Below are 14,351 nucleotides of genomic sequence, written 5' to 3' on the forward strand. Positions count from 1 at the left end.
TGTTACAAAATATGTAAACTTCGCTACCATTAGATACTACCTAGAAAGTTATATAACTTAATTGCTTTATGAAAATATTAGAAATCATAGGTACAGGTAAGGGTAACTGGAAATTTCTGCCACGAACTTCTTTTATATCAATTGCCACCTACTAGTACAGCTGTAAGTCTACGGGCTTACAACCCTAAAATCAGGGGTTCGAATCCCGTCAGTGGGATCATCAGATAGCTTGATGTGGCTTTGGTAAAAGAAGACACACGAAACACACACACTTTATGTCAATTTTCTTTTGTCAGTAACACATGTACTTTAGGTATAACGTAGCATAAAACAATCACAACAGAATATTCAAACCCAAATAACTTTTCTTCGCTCGTACTACTAGCTAGTGTCGTGAGAAACCATCACATTACATAAACAGAATACAGTAAAATATTGATCATTTTTCTCCCTGCTTTATACAGTCAATACTTCGTGAGATCTGATTGAGCAGTTTTCATTAGAAGTTTCAGAAAGCCTAGTTTGTTTGTTTTTTGAATTTCATCCAAAGCTACACGAGAGCTATCTGCGCTAGCCGTCCCTAATTTAGCAGTGTAAGACAAGAGGGAAGGCAGCTGGTCATCACCACTCACTGCCAACTCTTAGGCTACTCTTTTACCAACGAACAGTGGAATTGACCTTAACTTTAGAACGTCCTCACGGCTAAAAGGGCGAGCATGTTTGATGCGACGGGGATTCGAACCCGCGACGAACGCCTTAACCCACCTGGCAATGCCGGGTTCAGAAAGCCTTCTACAATTACACCAGATGTATATAACATTTTAAATCGTAATACTATAAAATATAACAATAACCCATGCACAATTTAGAGAAATGTGTCTAAAACGTCTTCTCCGACTTTTTTGTCATTTGTTGAATATAATTTAATATCAGGAAGCTATCAATAATTTAAATAATTTAAGCCTAAGTGAACAAAACATTTACTGAAGCCCTTTCAATGTTATATCATTTGTCGTTTCATAGTGTGGCATATATTGAATTATTTGTATTATTTCGTTATATATTAACCAATTCATGTTAATAGAATATTACCTAGCTATTCAGTTGTAAGCCTAATATTTCATGATGATGAGAAGCCCACATCAAGTACAAGATGTATTTTAAAGTATTAATTTTAAATTAAGCCTAGGTTTGTTAAGCCTAATATTTATATTGTTTGTTTCATTTTGAATTTCGTGCAAACTACACAAGGGTTATCTGCGCTAGCCGTCCCTAATTTCGCAGAGTAAAACTATAGGAAAGGCAGCTATTTTTCATCGCCCACCGTCAACTCTTGACTACTCTTTTACCAACAAATAGTGCGATTACCCGCTACCTTGTAATACTTTCACTGCTGAAAAGGCGAAAATGTTTGGTGGGAGGGCGATTCGAACCCGCGACCCTCAGATTACTAGTCGAGCGCCTTAACCGCCCGACCATTATTTATGGGTATACAAACGTAAACAATGTTTAATGTCCAAACATTTTCGCACAGTTGGAGATGAATACTTTGTTTGTTTGTTTTTGAATTTCGCACAAAGCTACCCAAGGGCTATCTGTGCTAGCCGTCCCTAATTTAACAGTGTAAGACTGGAGGGAAGGCAGCTAGTCATCACCATCCACCGTCAACTTTTGAGCTACTCTTTTACCAACGAATAGTGGGATTGATCATCACATTATAACGCCCCCACGGCTGAAAGGGCGTGCATGTTTGGCGCGACGGGGATGCGAACCCGCGACCCTCAGATTACGAGTCGCATGCCTTAACGCGCTTGGCCATGCCGGGCCCCAGAAATGAATACATTGACATACTAACTACAATAATATTATAAGTTGTAAATACAATTATCCGATATGGTGTAACAACCATGTTTTAATAAATCTCTGCAGTATTACAAAGGGAGTAATTTGTTTATTTCAGCTTTCAAACCTACTAGCCTGTATGATATACGATACATTCCCCTTGTGTTTAGCTTTATTTCTGTACCTTTTTTTTTCTGCCACAAAAACCTGTTTTGAATCTTATTAACATTCTCGTCACGAGGTACGTTAGAATAACTTTTAGTCGGTTGAGAAAGAGTTATTTTTTTTTGTCTCTTTATTTTCACCTGAAAAAAAAAGTAGTTGGGTGTTGAGTAAACTTATCATAATTTTCAGTGATAATACATAAACAGTGATAATACATAAACATATAGGGTGTGGAGTAAACTTATCATAATTTTCAGTGATAATACATAAACAGTGATAATACATAAACATATAGGGTGTGGAGTAAACTTATCATAATTTTCAGTGATAATACATAAACATATAGGGTGTGAAGTAAACTTATCATAATTTTCAGTGATAATACATATAATGCAAAGCTCATTGTATGGGTTTTCTTACAACTCTACCTTTCGTGATTGTACTCATTTCAAAACTCTGCGAACTGAGAAATATCGTTTCTTAAAATAGGTTAACGACGTTAAAATAACGAAATATCTTACCATTTAGTCTAGAGCTTTCATTCCAGTTGAATAAACGTTAACTTACACTGAAAGGAACTGTAAAAGTCTTTATGTAAGAAAACAGTGCAAGAAACGTAAAGAGAGAGACTCGAAAAACGATGGAACAGACACTGACCTCTTTGTGTTCGCAGATGGCGCAGCCAATTACCGAAACTTGCTCCTTCCCTCAGAGAAAATAGAATAGCATTCCTAAAGATAAAAATAAAAATTGTTAAAGCAAGCGCACGATGTGTTTCAGATGCGATTTTTCTCATTTTAAAGAAATTCTAAAAATAAAATAAAAAATAAAACATATCGGAAAACTTTATCCAATATGCTATTGAAGTCACGTAAGAAAAAGAACATTTTTAAAAATGCATCATTTATCTTTCTATAGTAAAGGAGTGTGCGTGTGTTTTATTAGAGCAAAGCCACATCGGGCTATCTGGTGAGCCCAATGAGGGGAATCGAACTCCTCATTTTAGCATTATAAATCCATAGACTATACTATGGATACTAGACTATACACACTGTACTAGCGTGGTACTATAATAAAGGAAAACGATTTTTCATAAAACAGGATTATCACGAATTTTTATCCTCCAAACCACAGGTAAAATAAGTATTGATCTAAATTACCGTGCATGTTGGATTTCGGTAATTACAGTAAACGCAGCTGTTAAACAATGTTATACAATGGGCTGTCTGTGATATGCCCAAGACGAGAATTAAAATTAAATTTTTAGCGTCACGAGCTCTCAGACTTGCAACTAAGGTGGAGAATTTATCTGTAACTACTCATGAAACACTAGCTTAGTTTTCTCGTAATCTGATGACCAAATTGTAATTTTACCACTTTTGATTTATAAAAAAATACCCATACAAAGTTTTTTGTTTTTTTTTTAATTTCGCGCAAAGCTACTCGAGGGATTTTTGCGCTTTCCGTCCCTAATTTAGCAGTGTGAGACTATAGGGAAGGCAGCTAGTCATCACCCACCCACCGCCAACTCTTGACTACTCTTTTACCAACGAAAAGTGGGATTGACCGTCACATTATAACGTACGATTGGTGTGATAGGGATACGAAGCCGCGACGTTCGGAATACGAGTCCAACGCCTTATCCACCTGACCATACCGGGCTATCCATACAAAAGAAAACCTTTAAATAAATATATGAAAGTATGTATTGGCAATCTAACAAATAGACTTTAGATGTGGTTAGTTATTGAATAATTATCAAATACCACAATTAAGTTAACATATAATATATATCTAATTAATATATGCAGAAAAAATGAATTATATGTTATATTTTTGAAGAAATAAGTTATAGTTTGTTCAGATATTAATCAGTTTTAACATTAATTCTGTATTCTCAAGTTGCAGATCTTCAATCTCAAAAAAAGTAAATGAATTGAGAGATAACGTGTTGTATTTTAAGATGACTGTTATTTGGTAAGCCTAAAGTTAATGACTGTTATTTGGTAAGCGTAAAGTTATATATATATATATATAGTTATCAATAAAACTGAAAGTATGTACATTTGTAGAAAGAGAATTATTGAAACTGTTTTCAAGGTCGTGAAATGACTTGTCCGTAAAATGAAGAAGTCTTATGTTTCTTTTATAGATTCACACTTACTATTATCCTTACAAATCTTATCTGTGAACCGATAATCCTTGAGGAAGTGAAGGGAATAAGAACTGAATAGCAGCTAAGACAAAAACAACTCAGCATAAACAACAAACAAAACAATCAATCACACCATCAATCGATAACAAGAGAAGAAAACTTACTTCACTGAACGTACCTTTGGAGAACCTAACTCACTAATATTCCATTCTCCGGTGCTACGGGACATTAAGTTTCTGTTGACCCGAGGGGAGGCTGTTTCTACTAAGGTGGCGCTTTAGTAGTCACGTACAGATGTAGTAATTCAAAAGTTTCTTTACTTTAAACATGGAGGAAAAAAATAAATAAAACGTGCGATTGAATGACCAGTGTATTGATAAAGTGTGCTCGTGGTAAGCAGAGACATTTGTGATGATTACCTAAATTTTCAGTTACTGTATATCAGAACATTAAAAAATTCATTAGAGGAATACTTCCTAAAAATATATACACTTAATTTTACTTCAAGATAAATGGACGTTAGGAACAAAATATGGAAAAAAAAATTGACAAAACCATGTGTAATGCATTTGTGTTCAAATAAGGCTTATAAAATATTCTAGGTGAGTGAGTGGCTAGGTGTGAACCCTAATATGGTTCTTTTGTAGACTCTATGATGCATAGTATAGTAGCAATTAATAATTTCTACTAACTGAAATATGGCTTAAAACATTACGAATTATCTAGCGTATTCATGTTTTATTATCTAGAGTTTTTTTTCTTTCTTAGTAAAACAAAGAAACGCTCAGGGTCACTTTCTGATATTACACAGAAGTCAAGTAATATGAATTATAACATTTAAAATCACATTGCGTTTTAATTCTTTATCTTAATACCAATAGATATGGTTCTCGTTTAGCAGATTATCATAATGGACACTAGAATATATATTGCTTTATGTGAGACAAACATTTATGAAAATCAATTCTCATGATGAATTGTTTTATCTCCTGCGCACTGTTGTTTGAGCATTTAAAACATCTACACATGATATAATATGTATATATTATCTTAAAAATATATAAAATGTCTCGTAATATAAATATCACACTAATATGTCAGGAATATTAAAAAAAAAAACGAATGCTCTAATGGAATAAACATTCTTCTATAAAAAATAACATAATTATTACCAAATCCTGATGAAAAGAAGCTAAAAAATAATAAATTAGAACTTAAACAATAACCAAGTAACTAGTGCATCTACATCAATTAATAGTGGTCTAACTAGAAGTATGTAATGTCGTAAAATAAAAAGATAATACAGCCCATTGATTGGTCAGTTGGATTTCCTGACGTTTATTGCTAACTTTAACAATAATAACACTGTAACAAAGTTTTTACTTTTTCTTGTTCCTGGACAGAAAGTGTTATTTCCCAATTGCTTATGTCTAAAGTAAATGGAAAAGACCTATTTTTCTATTCAAACTTTGCTTTTGTGGCCTGGAATTGTATAACAAAAACATGATGAGAGCTGATAAGTGAAAATGATTTACATTACAGTCACAAATCTCGAAAAACTGCTCACTTCTAAACATTTTTCTATAACTTTAGTATAAATACATGTAAATATTGATTCATATGTTGTTTTATTCAGACCTTATTTAAATGAAAATCTACAAATTTGTCCGTTTTACACAGAAAATAGGTTAATTTCTAAATTTCATTATCCAGGTCGCAAAAACAAAGTTTGAATAGAATAATGGTCATTTTCTGTACTTTTACAACATAAGCAATTAAGATATAACACATACTATCCAGGAACAATATTTGTGTTACATAGTGTTATTTGTGTTACATGGTGTAATCACACTACAGATTGTTGTTATTTTTTGTCTAGAAAGCTATTTGCAATTTTTCCACCGTGGGGAATCTATCCTCGGATGTCAGTCTGTAAGTCCATAGGCTTATCGCAAAACCACCGGGGAACATGGCCTAGGATTTGTAAATCCACATCCGTATGCTAAGCCTCCTATAATCTAAAATTAATGTATTTGTTTTTCATGAAGCGCAAAGCTTCGTAATGGATTATATGTTGCCCATTAGGGTTTGTTTGTTTGTTTTTGAATTTCGCGCAAAGCTACACGACGGTCATCTGCGTTAGCCGCCCATAATTAAGCAGTGTAAGACTAGAGGGAAGGCAGCTAGTCATCACCACCCACCGCCAACTCTTGGGCTATTCTTTTACCAACGAATAGTGGGATTGACCGTCACATTATAACGCCCCACGGCTGAAAGGGGAGCATATTTGGCGCGACGGGGATGCGAACCCGCGACCCTTAGATTACGAGTCGCACATCTTAACACGCTTGGCCATGCCGGGCCTGCCCACTAGGGATATTAAAACTTTGTTCTTAATGTTATACGTCCAGATACTTACCTTTGAACTACTAGGGCCACACTGCAAATATGTATATGCACATATATATGCAAAATGACAATATATATATATATTATAAATATAAATTATATAGTAAATATTTTATCCATTTATTAATAAAATAATGAAGGTAATATAGCATACCTACAAGATTTTAACATACAATATTACTGAAGTAAACTTACTCTGTTTCACGATACAGTGTTAATTTGCTTAGGTGCCCTAAAATGTAACAAAAACAATTACTGGGTGTTTTAGAACACGCTTCCAGTAACTTTTGTTTTGTTTTTTCCTTTAAAAAAAATAGTCATATCATCTTTAATAATAAGTTTGGTTTGGTTTGGTTTGGTTTGAATTTCGCGCAAAGCTAGCTGCACGAGGGCTATCTGCGTTAGTCGTTCCTAATTCATCAGTGAAAGACTAGAGGGAAGGCAGATACCACCTATTCTTGGTTCGGAATGGCCACGTGGTTAAGGCCCTCGACTCGTAATCCGAGAGTCGCGAGTTCGAGTCCCCGTCATACTAAATATGCTCGCCATTTTAGCCGTGGGGACGTTATAATTTGATGATCAATTGCACTATTCGTTGGTAAAAGATTAACTCAAGTGTTGGCGGTCGGTGGTGATGCCTTCCCTCTAGTCTTACACTGTGTAAACCAAACTAAACTAGACATTCTTAAGAAATTCATTACAACATATCCTGTTTTTCGAAATCTAATAATGATGAATGTAAGCGCCACCAATGTTTCGATTCATCATGGTTACGTGGTGATTTAACCATGTGTGTTATCGTTCACGTGTACGTCAATAGACTTTACGCGGCCTCATTACAATGGTAATTAACATAATGACGCTGCAATAAGTTAATGTATGTCAATCTGGAAGAACATGGATTAATGGCTAAAGTTTGTTCATCTGAGGTAAGAAGGCTTAGTGTTCCGTTGTTGCGGATCAGTTGAGGTAAGAAAGCTTAGTGTCCCGTTGTTGCGGATCATCTAAGGTAAGAAGGCTTAGTGTCCCGTTGTTGCGAATCATCTGAGGAAAGAAAGCTTAGTGTTCCGTTGTTGCGGATCATCTGAGGTTAGAAAGCTTGGTGTTCCGTTGTTGCGGATCATCTGAGGTAAGAAGGCTAAGCGTTCCGTTGTTGCGGAAACGTGTTCAACTCGTAAGGTTCATATGTTTTCAGTTCTGAATACTTGGTAATAATTTACTTCTTTACGGTTCATGATATTTCATGACAATATAAACTAATTATTAATTGTTTAAAATAATTAAATAAGAAAAAAGAGAACTTAAAATCAGTTCCAATCAGTAGTTTCTACGTTTACAAGGGCTGTGTTTACCAGTTAAGCATATCCATCAGTCTGTAGCCTGTCTGATCGCGCGATCGTGTTCACTATTACTCGTTGAATTTTGCGCGAATTTACTCGAGGGCTATCTGACCTAGCCGTCCTTAAGTTTAAAGTTATTTAGTTAGAGAAAGGACAGTTAGTTGACTCCACACCCGCCAGATTGTGATTTACTCTTTTACTATCGTATAGTGGGATTGGCATGCCATGGTCGTCGATGTCTGCCGCAGATTTGACACATGAAGAAGAAGAAGAAGTGGGATTGGCCAGATGATATAGTGTCCCTTTGCTGATAAGGCGTGCATTTTCAGCGAGGTAAATATTATAACGACACTAATTGTGTACGTCTCATGATGCTTGCAAACGCTTATACTTGTATGCATCATAGTTCAACTACTGTCATGTGTTTCGTGTTCTTCTAGACCCGGCATGGCCAAGCGTGTTAAGGCGTGCGACTCGTAATCTGAGGGTCGCGGGTTCGTATCCCCTTCGCGCCAAACATGCTCGCCCTTTCAGCCGTGAGGGCGTTATAATGTGATGGTCAATCCCACTATTCGTTGGTAAAAGAGTAGCTTAAGAATTGGTGGTGAGTGGTGATGACTAGCTGCTTTTCCTCTAGACTTACACTGCTAAATAGGGACGGCTAGCACAGATAGCCCTCGAGTAGCTTTGTGCGAAATTCAAAACAAACAAACAAAACAAACGTGTTCTTCTATCAAGATGATATTGGCTCTTGTTCCAGATTTTTTGAAAATGAGTATGCGCGAGTTGTTAATTCCCTGATAAAGCGCTTCATATCTGTCAGAATACTACTGCTCTACGGGTCGTTTCGTTTAAAAGGAACACTCTTGGTACCATTGCAGGCACTTGAATACTATTATTTTTTTAATGCATTTCACTCGTGGTCGAAATACATAAAGGGTTTGGTAAGGTGTGGTTCTTAGAGTCTTCACTTTAAACTTTAACACAGCGTTAAATTACACCTATGAACCTTTCAACCTAAGCAGATGTCCAACGATTATTAAGGGCCATAATTGGAAGTAGCTGACGTATGCTGATGGTTTGTACACTTTGTTTTGAGGAGATAGGTCGTTACTTAGCTTTAGGGCACTTGACGTCAATTCATAACAACCTGCTAAGGTTGGATAATTCCCATTTGACAGTTTGTTTGTTTTGAGTTTCCCTCAAAGCTGCACAAGGGCTACCTTTACTAGTCGTACATAATTTAGCAGTGAAATACTAAAGAGAAAGCAGCTAGTCATCACCACTTACTGCGAACTATTGGGTTGAGGAATAATTCGTGAGCGTTTTTTTCAAGTTAAAAAATATATTCATAAATGAAACGCTTTCGCAAAATATTTCATGTCATTTGGTAGATAATTTTTTGCTCTAATAGATGGTGTGTTTGATTTTCATATGTCTTTAATTTTTGCTTTCATTTTCAGCTTATTAAATGGAATGTCAAGTGGACAAAATCGAGCATTTTCGACACCATCTGCTTTTCGCATTTAATTTCTTGCAATTTCGTTTAAAACAATGCATACTATATACCTAGGTATTACATGAAATAAAGTATCATAAAAAATGTTTTGGGTGTAATGTGTTCATGCATTGAAGTATTGTATAGTCTTGCATGTAATGCTTGAATGAAATTATTTAAAAACGCTCACGAATTATTCCTCAACCTAATATTTTACTAATGAATAGTGGGATTGAATATTACGTAATAATGGTCCCACGGCTGAAAGGGCGAGCATATTTGATGGGACAAGGATTCGAATCCGGGATCCTCATATTGCGAGTCAGGGTCCCTAATCACCTGGCCGCATGAGGTTACATTTAGGAGAAAAGTTGGTGTTTTTGTTATCTTTTTTATGAAGGTAGATACTACACCTCAGAGTAGAAGAAATGTGTTTCAAATATTTGTTGTTTTGTTAAAGCATAGACATGATTGAGTGGTTTGGTAGAACACCTATCAAGTAAATGTTTATTGTAAGTTTAGCAACTAAAATGGCTTTTGTAATTCAGGATATTCAAGGTCCAACAGTTGCTTATCTTGTTATACATTTGAGAAACAAAACAAAACTTGTGCACTATTTATATTGCACGTTTCTCTACGCGTACGTAAGCATGATTATACTCATTTAGAGCCATTTTCAGTTATCTATTTTTCCTATTTAGAACGTTAGTTCTATTAAAAAAACAACAAATTCTGATGCTTTAGAATGCATACCAAAGTGAAGTCCTCTCCCAGATGGCCACGTTCCAGATACTGTAATATCCTCCGTAAAAAAAGAATTACGCCTCAAGCAAACTGTTATGAAACCCTATCGAGCATAAAACGTAAGACCTTGAACATTAGCAACCTATCAAACAACTTTGCCTTCAGTTTGGTTAGTCTCGCGATAGAAAAGATAAACCACAACTGTGGAAGCAGAATGAAGGTGCCTTTGGGCAGTACTCTACCACGAGGAATGAAACTGTTAAGATTAGAATATGGTAATGTTCTATGAGACAGCACTAGAGACGAACGCCAGAACTAAAGTAGAAGTTATGAAACATAATGTAGTACCAGTTTTTGTGTTTCGAGTTGCTCTGAACACGCGGCAGTTGGTTTTATAAATATCTAATTTCAATCAAAAACTTAAGTAAAGTAATTGAAATATGAAAAATAAGAATATATGTAGTTATACGGAAAAGTTCAATTACATTTACGTTAGTGTTAACCTTGTTAACATTATATGTCGGATGATATATATAACAAATATATATTTTGTTTGAAGTTAAGCACGAAGTTTCAAAATGTCTATATCTCAGAACTGCTGGTATTAAAACTTTCATTGACAACGTTTCGACCATCCTAAGTCATCTTCAGGTTAATAAAGAGAGGTTAACAAGACAAGAACAACGTCTATCTGCTCTTAACCTACCACGTGTATCGAAACCCGATTTCTAACGTTTTAACCCCGCAGACATATCGCTCGGCTACTGGGAAACAGTTTTGTTTGTTTTTGAATGTCGCGCAAAGCTACATGAGGGCTATCCGCACTAGCTGTCCATAATTTAGCAGTGTAAGACTAAAAGGAAGGCAGCTAGTCATCACCACCCACCGCCAATTCTTTTACCAACGAATGGTGGAATTGACCGTCATATAATAACGCCACCACGGCTGAAAGGGCGAGCACGTTTGATGTAATGGGGATTCGAACACGCGGCAATCAGATTACAAGTCGAACGCCTTAAACCGCCTGGCCATGCCGGGCTATACTGCGGGATAGATGTTTATACAGATCACAGCATCTTTAAATCTGATTATGAGTCTTAATCCAATATTTAGGTTATTCATGTCATTTTACGAACAACTAACCTTGACCAATATATAATACTAAACTGACAACATAAATGATAAGTCTGCCTATTGCACGGGTCTTGCAACTTTTCTGCAGGGTTATAAGAAGTTCCAGAACAGATACTAACTTGTCAAAATAATTTGTATTAAAACAGAATTATTTTCAATAAAAAGTAGATATGTTTTCACTGTATTCAAAATATTGGAAAAACGCTGAAGTATTTTCTGGTACCTAATAACTTTTACGTTTTACCTAAGTATGTTTTTAAGTGTAATTTAACTTGCATTTTATTCTCTGTTTAAATAATATAGAAATCAAATAATTTATATCATGTTATTACAACTATGTACCTGTATAAATTCTCAGACTGGTAGCTTACTAGTATTTTTACTTTTCACAACTTCCTTACAAAAAACTGAAAATTAACAAGTTTTGTTTCATTTGAATTTCGCGCAAAGCTACTCAAGGGCTATCTGCGTTAGCCGTTCCTAATTTTGCAGTGTAAGACTAGAGAGAAGGCAGCTAGTCATCACCACCCACCGCCAACTCTTGGGCTACTCTTTTACCAACGAATAGTGGAATTGACCGTCACATTATAACGCTCCCCCTTTCAGCGAACCCGCGACCCTCGGATTACGAGTCGAACGCCTTAACACGCTTGGCCATGCCGGGCCAACTAATCGTTACATAATTATAAACTTTCGGATACAGCCTCATATGTTTTAAACAATTTACTGCCAGACAAAATTAGCTACATTTTTTTTCCATCTTTAAGAAAAACATTTTGATGTTTAATTTTATTCTAAAAATTTTTAACATGTTCAAAGCTTTTAGCTTTTAATACGAAATTTATTAGCACAAAATTGCACTTATCTCTAAGCTTACGTTGAGTGCATGAGTCCAGTATTTCTTAATAAAATAACAAATAACGATTAAAATGGAGTAACACCAAACTGCCATGTGTTTTTTGTTCATTATTGCCCACACTGTGAGTTTCAAACTACACCTAACTGGTGATGTAATGTTTTATGTTGTTATTATCCTGATGAATGATAATCATAATTATGCTCAAATGGCTATTTACTTTTGTTTCTGATTAACACCAATTTTGATGATGACGTACTGGCTAATGTCTTAGTGGCTTCATTAAAATTCTACACGTTAGACCAGGATTGGATTGTATTTTTGGGAATAAATCTCGCCTTTCTACAATATATTCAGAAGGTTTTAGTTTCGTGTAGATATAACTCATGGGTATGTCTGTAGACTTTCAACGTTAAAAATCGGGTTTCGATACCCGTTGTAAGCAGACCACAGATAGCCCATTGTGTAGCTTTGTGCTTACTTCAAACCAACAACAGCAACAAATTTGTTATACTTATACGCTCTTTTACTAACTTACATACAATTATAAACATCCTTTCACATAAGTTTCAAAATCAGTTTAATACCATTCCATATGGGTTAAGGCCCGGCATGGCCACGTGGTTTAAGGCCTGGCATGGCCACGTGAGTTAAGGCGTGCGACTCGTAATCTGAGGGTCGAGGGTTCGCATCCCCGTCGCACCAAACATGCTCGCCCTTTCAGCCGTGGGAGCGATATAATGTTATGGTCAATCCCACTATTCGCTGGTAAAAGAGTAGCCCAAGAGTTGGCGGTGTGTGGTGATGACTAGCTGTCTTCCCTCTAGTCTTACACTACTAAATTAGGGACGGCTAGCGAAGATAGCCCTCGAGTAGCTTTGTGCGAAATTAAAAAAACAAACAAAACAAAATAAAGCACAAATAGTAATTCTATGCCTGATATAAAGTTTGTTATGTTGTGTTATCTTTTGTTTGTGTTTCACTCACCTTATAATCTTTTGTAATTTGTAGATTTGCTTCTGTTTTGAAGTTTCGGTTTCTGCTACTAGTGAAAAAAAATGTCTTGAAAAGTCCTGAGGAATATATTACAATCTTACTAAACACGCCGATGGATAAGCAGAGTAATATAGTAGTTGTTTTTTATTTTTCAGGATTCATTTACATGAGTGCAAAGCTTAACATACTCTGAAATCAGGTCGTCCAGAAATATATGACGGAATTCTCACGATGGCATTTAGGAGCTTAATATTGAGTAACTTATCGTTGGTTGGCTAGTTTAATCCAATGTTTGTCAGTTACAAGGTGTCTTAATTTTCTGCTGTTTCAGCTCTAGTCAAAATAAGTTTCGTAACCCCTAAGGCTGCGTGGACAAGAAGGACTTTCGTCTGATTTTCCTTTACCACTTCAATCTTGGACAAAAAGCTAACGAAACTACACGGGACATCAACCAGGCATTTGGCCACAAATCTGTTACTGAACATACAGTTCATCGTTGGTTGTAAAGGTTCCTACATAGTGATAAAAGACACATTAAGGGAAGCAGTTGAGACAGACCCTCGAGCAACAGTTCGTGAGCTTGCAGAAAAGCCAGGCACAAGCAAATCAAGCATTGCTAATCATCTGAGTGCGACTGAAAATTCGAAAAAATTGAATAAGTGGGTTCCGCATGAGCTGACTGAAGATCAACAAAATCAGCGTTATAAGACCTGTCAAGGATGATGCTCCAAAAATTGAACGAATTGGGAATCGAGGTTCTGCCTCATCCCCTTTATTTCTCAGACTTTTCTCCTACAGATTTTCATTTTTACAAGCACTTTCACAACTTTTTGAATAATAAACGCCTTAAAAACCAGGCAGATGCAAAAGAAACAAACTTTCAAGAAGTTCATTGGTTTTAGAAACTCTGATTTCTATAGGAGCATAAACAGCATCGTTACACGTTGGCAAAAGTGTGTTGAAGCAAATGGTGCTTACTTTGATTAAAACATGTTTTACAACACTGGTTTATACTCTTCCAAACTTTGCAATTCGAAAACGACATTTATTTCTGAAAAACTTAATATATGATTTCTACTATGTATCTGAGTGTAAAAACAATTATTTGCTAAGTTCATTTGGTTTGTTCTACTTTTCACACATGCAAGCCAGTCTCTAAACTTAAAGCATGAGATGCAGTTGCTGTTACATGGATTATATTCCTGGAAGTAC

General features: G+C 35.7%; 1 protein-coding gene and 1 long non-coding RNA gene across 14 annotated transcripts in view; one reads left to right on the forward strand and one right to left on the reverse strand.

Annotated features, from left to right (window-relative positions):
- LOC143222408 (synaptogenesis protein syg-2-like) overlaps window positions 1-4,479 on the reverse strand; it is a 140,200-nt gene extending 135,721 nt beyond the window's left edge. For 5 of the 12 annotated variants that reach the window (XM_076448908.1, XM_076448899.1, XM_076448962.1 and 2 more), the window contains exons 1-2: window positions 4,327-4,465; window positions 2,665-2,738 (exon numbers count right to left, since the gene is read on the reverse strand). In XM_076448908.1, the coding sequence (XP_076305023.1) occupies window positions 2,665-2,738; window positions 4,327-4,391 (139 nt within the window). In that variant the 5' untranslated portion in view covers window positions 4,392-4,465. Of the gene's footprint in view, window positions 1-2,528; window positions 2,739-4,326 lie in introns of those variants that run through there. The other 7 variants (XM_076448952.1, XM_076448986.1, XM_076448925.1 and 4 more) reach the window with 3 other exon arrangements.
- Window positions 4,480-7,490: 3,011 nt separating this feature from the next.
- The window catches only part of LOC143222456 (uncharacterized), a 55,654-nt gene continuing 48,793 nt past the window's right edge, over window positions 7,491-14,351 (forward strand). For both annotated transcript variants that reach the window (XR_013012237.1, XR_013012239.1), the window contains exons 1-2: window positions 7,491-7,700; window positions 8,122-8,244. This is a non-coding gene — a long non-coding RNA (uncharacterized LOC143222456). The remainder of the gene's footprint in view (window positions 7,701-8,121; window positions 8,245-14,351) is intronic.

The sequence above is a fragment of the Tachypleus tridentatus genome, chromosome 1, assembly GCF_004210375.1.
Source record: "Tachypleus tridentatus isolate NWPU-2018 chromosome 1, ASM421037v1, whole genome shotgun sequence".
NCBI lineage: Eukaryota > Metazoa > Arthropoda > Merostomata > Xiphosura > Limulidae > Tachypleus > Tachypleus tridentatus.